The sequence below is a fragment of the Nasonia vitripennis genome, chromosome 4, assembly GCF_009193385.2.
Source record: "Nasonia vitripennis strain AsymCx chromosome 4, Nvit_psr_1.1, whole genome shotgun sequence".
In the NCBI taxonomy this organism is placed as follows: Eukaryota; Metazoa; Arthropoda; class Insecta; order Hymenoptera; family Pteromalidae; genus Nasonia; species Nasonia vitripennis.
The window spans coordinates 30178858-30184454 of NC_045760.1; the positions used below are offsets into that span (position 1 = coordinate 30178858).

General features: G+C 43.0%; 1 protein-coding gene across 1 annotated transcript; it reads left to right on the forward strand.

Moving 5' to 3' along the window:
• The first annotated feature begins 482 nt into the window (after nt 1-482).
• On the forward strand, nt 483-2847 carry LOC100678660 (putative ankyrin repeat protein RF_0381). Its single transcript, XM_003428136.4, has 3 exons — nt 483-1450; nt 1524-1955; nt 2047-2847. Exons 1-3 carry the CDS (start codon nt 690-692, stop codon nt 2486-2488), a joined length of 1635 nt encoding a protein of 544 aa, XP_003428184.1. The 5' UTR covers nt 483-689; the 3' UTR covers nt 2489-2847.
• Nucleotides 2848-5597: the final 2750 nt, after the last annotated feature.

A 5597-nucleotide genomic window follows, 5' to 3' on the forward strand; every position in this document is an offset into this window, starting at 1 on the left:
TTTGTTACAGAGAGATATTCTCTTAATTTCGAGGGAAAACGCTCTCGGCCGTTGTAGCTGCAGCAGGTCTGGGAATTCATATAAGAAACTAGATAGTTGTGCGCAATTTGGAGAGATAAGGTCAATGTTGGGTCGTATTTTAATATAAAAGATTAATTGCTAACCTGTTGATGCCCTCCGCCATTTTCTCATGGACATTCAAATATTTTGGGCATCCTTTTAAATCTCATCAAATGCACACAGTAAACAGCATCACATCTGAAAAGAAAGAGTAGGAGATATTAATAACGACTAGCTTTCGCTGAGGCCCTGAAGACAGGTAACCTAGAGCTCCTACAGGTCGCCGAACGATGTAGAGGGCGCTTCAGAAGGACTAGCAATACAGTCGACCAAGAAAAAGGAGGGAGGTGGGGACTTCGTGGGGATACGCGAGCTCGGAAGAGCGCAGGGCCTGATGACCTTATAAATAACCCTGTTTTGCAGTGAAATTTACAGTCCGGTCCCTGCGCTCAACCGCGACGGATGTAGTTGTACTGGTAGGCAAGTGAAAATTTCGTATTCAGTATAAAGTGTCGAAATCATTGTCGAGTCCGTTGAGAAATATTATTCGAGGAACCGTTGAAGAAGAGGAAAGTCAGTTTTATAGTCAGATTGTTATTCGTTGGATTTTTAAAGTTTGTTATCTCGACATGGGAAGAAGCCGAAGCGAATACGATTTTTTAACGCAGTTAGTCACGGCAATAAACTACAACCAAGAGGAGCACGTTAGGCACTTACTCGAGACCATACCGGAAAACTTAAAAGATCCGGTAAACGCAATAGATTCGACATGGGGTCGCACGCCGTTGTTTCTTGCGGTAGATAACGAGAATATCAGAATAGTCAAGATGCTCCTGAAAAAAGGAGCTGATCCAAACGTCGAAGAAGACACCCTTCACGTCGCAGTGAGCAAAGGCTCCTTAGAGATGGTAGAACTGCTTGTGAGTCACGGCATCGATGTCAACCGAGTTTTAAAAAGCACCGGAAAGACAGCACTGCACGTCGCCGTCAAAACCAACCAGACTGAAATGGCGACGCTTCTACTCGGCTGCAAAGCCGAGAATAGCCCGTCAAAGATCTACGAGGAAATGCTGCTTCATACGGCGCTGCGAAATGGTAACAGGAGACTGTCTCTCATTCTGGCCAAGCTCGTTCCATCGAGCGATGTCGACTTGCTCGACGACGGATTCACCGCTTTACACCTGGCCGTCGAGAGGCGATACATGGAAGTCATCAAGGAACTGATCAAGAAGAAAGACAACGTCAACCGAATATCCTCCGAGATCGCAGATCAACTGCACATCGCCATCAAGAACAAAGATCGCAATATGATCCAGCAACTCGTGGGAATTGGCGCTGAGATGAACGTAAGTGTTGACGTTTTCACCCTCCATTACGCCATCAATCAAGGGTAAGTCCATAAAAGTACGAATTATTAATCGAAAAGCAACGACACGAATTCTAAGACAAGACGATCGTTACAGGTACGAAGACATAGTGACTCTGCTTCTGGACAATGGTGTAGTGACGATCAAAAACTACAACGTGGACGGTCTGACTGCGTTGCACGTAGCGGTGTTGTCGGGTCACTTGGACATGGCCAAACTGTGCATCAGTTACGGTGCTGACGTCGATGCCTACTGCAAAACGAACAAGCAGACCTCTCTGTACTACGCGACCGCGCAGGGCCATTACAAGATGGTGAAACTTCTCCTGGAAAATGGCGCGAAATTCGACACGTGGGTATGCGACTGCAGTACTCTGATGGATCACGCGCTATTCTCGGGAAGCGAGCCCATCACCAGGCTGTTCATCGAGCGAGGAGCTGCGGTAAACCTGTTCAGATTCGAAGACGACGAGGAAGCTCACCTGGCCATCAAGATTCTGGCAGAAGTTATCTTCAAAGATTCCAACATGTGAGTTTTGAAATTTTATAGGTCACATTGTGTAAATAGATTGTAACGACTCTTTTCAAATCGACCGTTGCATTTTGTTTCTCTCTCGCAGGCTCAAAATCGTCAAGAGTAACTGGGACGACATCCAGAAGTACACCAAACACAGGGAATACTACAACCACTGCGTGCAGGAGCTTACGAAGATGCGCGACGTGAAGATCTTCAACAACGTGACCTTACAAGATCTCATGGTGATGAATTTGAACAAACTTGCGACGTTGAGCCGAAACGAAGAGTTCGTTACCGGATTTTTGCGCATCGGATACACACAATCCTTCCCCATCTACTCGGAGATATTATTGTCCAAATTCACCCAAGCTCGAGTCAGGGGTGAATTGCTTATAAAAGCCAAGGATGAATTCGCAAGATTAAAGAAATTTGCATTACCCGCTATTTGTGCTCAGATTGTCCTCGAGAACCTGGACGAGGGCGAGCTGAAGAATTTTCTGAGAGGGATTTGCCACTGTAAAGGCGAACACACATGTGACGGCTGAGATAGATGTTATTTTTTGAAGGAAGAGAGGAGAGATTCTTTTATCGATTTGAATGTGAAAGTTTATATCAGTAGTGTTTTTGATTTTATAAGTAGCGACCGAACTAATTTAATTGAATTTTCAACGTCTGTAATTGATTTTTAAACGCGATATATGTGTATTATATAAAGCGTGATATGATAAATGATACATATAACGATTTATGTATTGAAAATATAGGGATATGATGCAATGTAAGTTTGATAGAAATAACCAAACAGAGTAGCAGATACTCGAATTGTATGTACTTAACGATAATATTTGTATGGACTCGACACATAAGTAAACAAGAAATGACTGGCTTTCCGTATATACTCGAAGATATTGTTATTATCTTAGCGAACCTATATTGACAGGAAACCGCCATGCTCCTATCCTTTATTCAATTTTAATTTCGTAACTCGGTTGAGTCGGAATGAGATACTTAAATACATGATACATTTTTGATAAAACCTTCACTTTTAAATAATTTAGCAGTAGTATTTGAGAAAAAATTTTGTCTAGTTCCTAAACGTTCTACTTACAGCACTATTCGCGACCAACTCACAACTTTATACAAGGTTTACGTTGTATAAGTAGACAAAGATTTCTAATATTCAGATCAATCTGCGTTTAGAAACACTTATCACGTCGGATTTCATCCCGTCCGGCAGGTATATCACCAGCACAAAACCAGTTACCTTTGCACACATGCTTTATCACCTCCCAAATGTTTCCAACCGCGCCAATAAAGTCTCCTGAAAATTTTTCCTCAAATCTCTCATCGTAAAACGCAAGCCTGCACAGGATGATTGCAGCAGCTTCACATCTCGACTTTACAACCGTCAGTCTGCCCGCTGACGTATCTGTGTTTATACGAAAACCCGCATGGGTCGTCCCAATCGCGCAGAGCGTCGCATACATTGTCGCGCAAGGCGCGCAAAGCATCGCCCGTAAGCTGCAGGTCCGAGCAAATTGTTCGCGTACATAGCGATGCGTTTTATGCGCTCCGATAAAGGCCCTGTACACATCGACGTACACACTGTGTGTCAAATGGTTTCGTACGTGCGGTCGCATTAGCATACACATAGAGCGGAGACTTGCTCTGCTGGATTTTATATTTATATCGGAAAGAGACATGTGTACAGTTATACTGTGAGAGGTAACTGGAGGATTAAGTGCCAAGGCTAGTAAAGTGAGGGTTCGGATAATGAATAAACTGCTTTGGCGCGTGTGGCAATGGCTGTTTTGACTGTCCCGTAAATGAAGGGTTTATCGTTTTTCAATGAGCCCTGGAAATTAATTTATCCGGCAGATACTCCATGATGAAGCTTGTTACTGCCAGGGCAGATGCACACTTGTGCAAATCGTTATTGAATAAATTGCCGGAAAATTACGTGCAATGCAAAACAGCGTGTGAAATATATCCGTGGAAATTAGATGCATATGATCGAGGTACACGCGACTCACGATTCTGGAAAAATTGTCACCCAAGAGTTCCGAAAGCCCGAGAGCGAAGGAGAAAACGCCCCGCTAAGCGAATTCCATCCACGCAAGTCTCTTCGAATTAGCTGCGGGCGACGCACGAGAGTGAGAGAATAAACGGTACGGAATTTCCAAGAGCCGGATTAACTTTAAGCGCAAAATTCAATTTTCATATTTTACACGCGGCACCGGTCTTTCGAGAGGGACGTTCGAGCAGCGTAAAGAAATAACTCGCAGGTACCAATTATATCGGGATAGATTAAACCCTCGCTAAGAATGCGTGTAGACATAGATGAACGATAAGATAACGATATACGCATATGTGCAAATCCACAGAAATCCGGACACTTCAGGGGGTCTGAGTGAACAGATTTCAAATTAGAAAGCAAGCCAACCCGAGCACTTTTTTTTATTCTTTAGGTCATATAGAATCCGGAAAACCTTGGGTTTCCAGGATTAAAAAATACCAATATTTGCCGGGCAATTTAAATTCTCTTATGGGAATTTAACACGGAGAAAATTTTCGAAAACAAGCCACGATTCAACTTTACCCACTCAGAGTATAAGAGTGCAATAAAAAAATGTGCATTGCTAGAATCGTAGTATCAGAGGAGAGCTTTAATTTAAGGGCTGGTAAGTTAATAAAAGTTGCCTGGGTACAAAGTTGTCTAGGCTTGAAAATAGCGAAAAATCATAAAAACTTGGATTTTTTACAAAAGTCAGCGATTTTTCCTATTTTCAAAATCTTTATAACTTTATCAAATTAAAGCTCTTTTCTGCTACTTGCGTATTACTCGCGTATTTCTTGGGGTTCATTTATCTGGCTTTTTCGATACGATGGCATGTTTTCTCGTAAATCTAACCTATACAGGCTTAAAGAGGACGGAAAAACACGCAAAAACAGGTAGGCTAGAAGTTCCGGCAGTCGCTGATAAGGAACAAAGCATTGGCTCGTACCGGAGGCTCCAAATCGCGTATTACTTGGGGTACACTTCTCTGGCTTTTTCGATACGATGGCACATTTTCTCGTAAATATAACCTACACAGGCTTAAAGAGGACGGAAAAGCACGCAAATATAGGTAGGCTAGAAGTTCGGGCATTTGCTGCTAAGGGACGAAGCATCGGCTCGAACCGGAGGCTGTAGCTCGCGTATTTCTTGGGGTTCACTTTTCTGGCTTTTTCGATACGATGGCACGTTTTCTCGTAAATATAACCTATACAGGCTTAAAGAGGATGGAAAAACACGCAAAAATAGGTAGGCTGGAAGTTCGGGCATTTGCTGATAAGGGACGTATTTCTTGGGGTTTACTTATCTAGCCTACATAGGCTTGAATGGCGCGAAAAAAGATGCAAAGGTACATACGTCTTCACTAATGCTAGCTACTACTAAGGTATTAAATGCAGCCTCGGACAGGTCCTCGAATATCGCGTTTTTCTGGACTTCATTTATTGGGTAAGATGAATGCCGTGGCACGTTTTCTGCTTATTGCTACGTCCGTAAGCCTAAATAGGACGATAAATCATGTAAAAATTCCTTGGTCTTAACTTTAGGCAGCTCATGCTATGCATCGATTAATCGCTCCTTACGCGACCATAAAACTCACG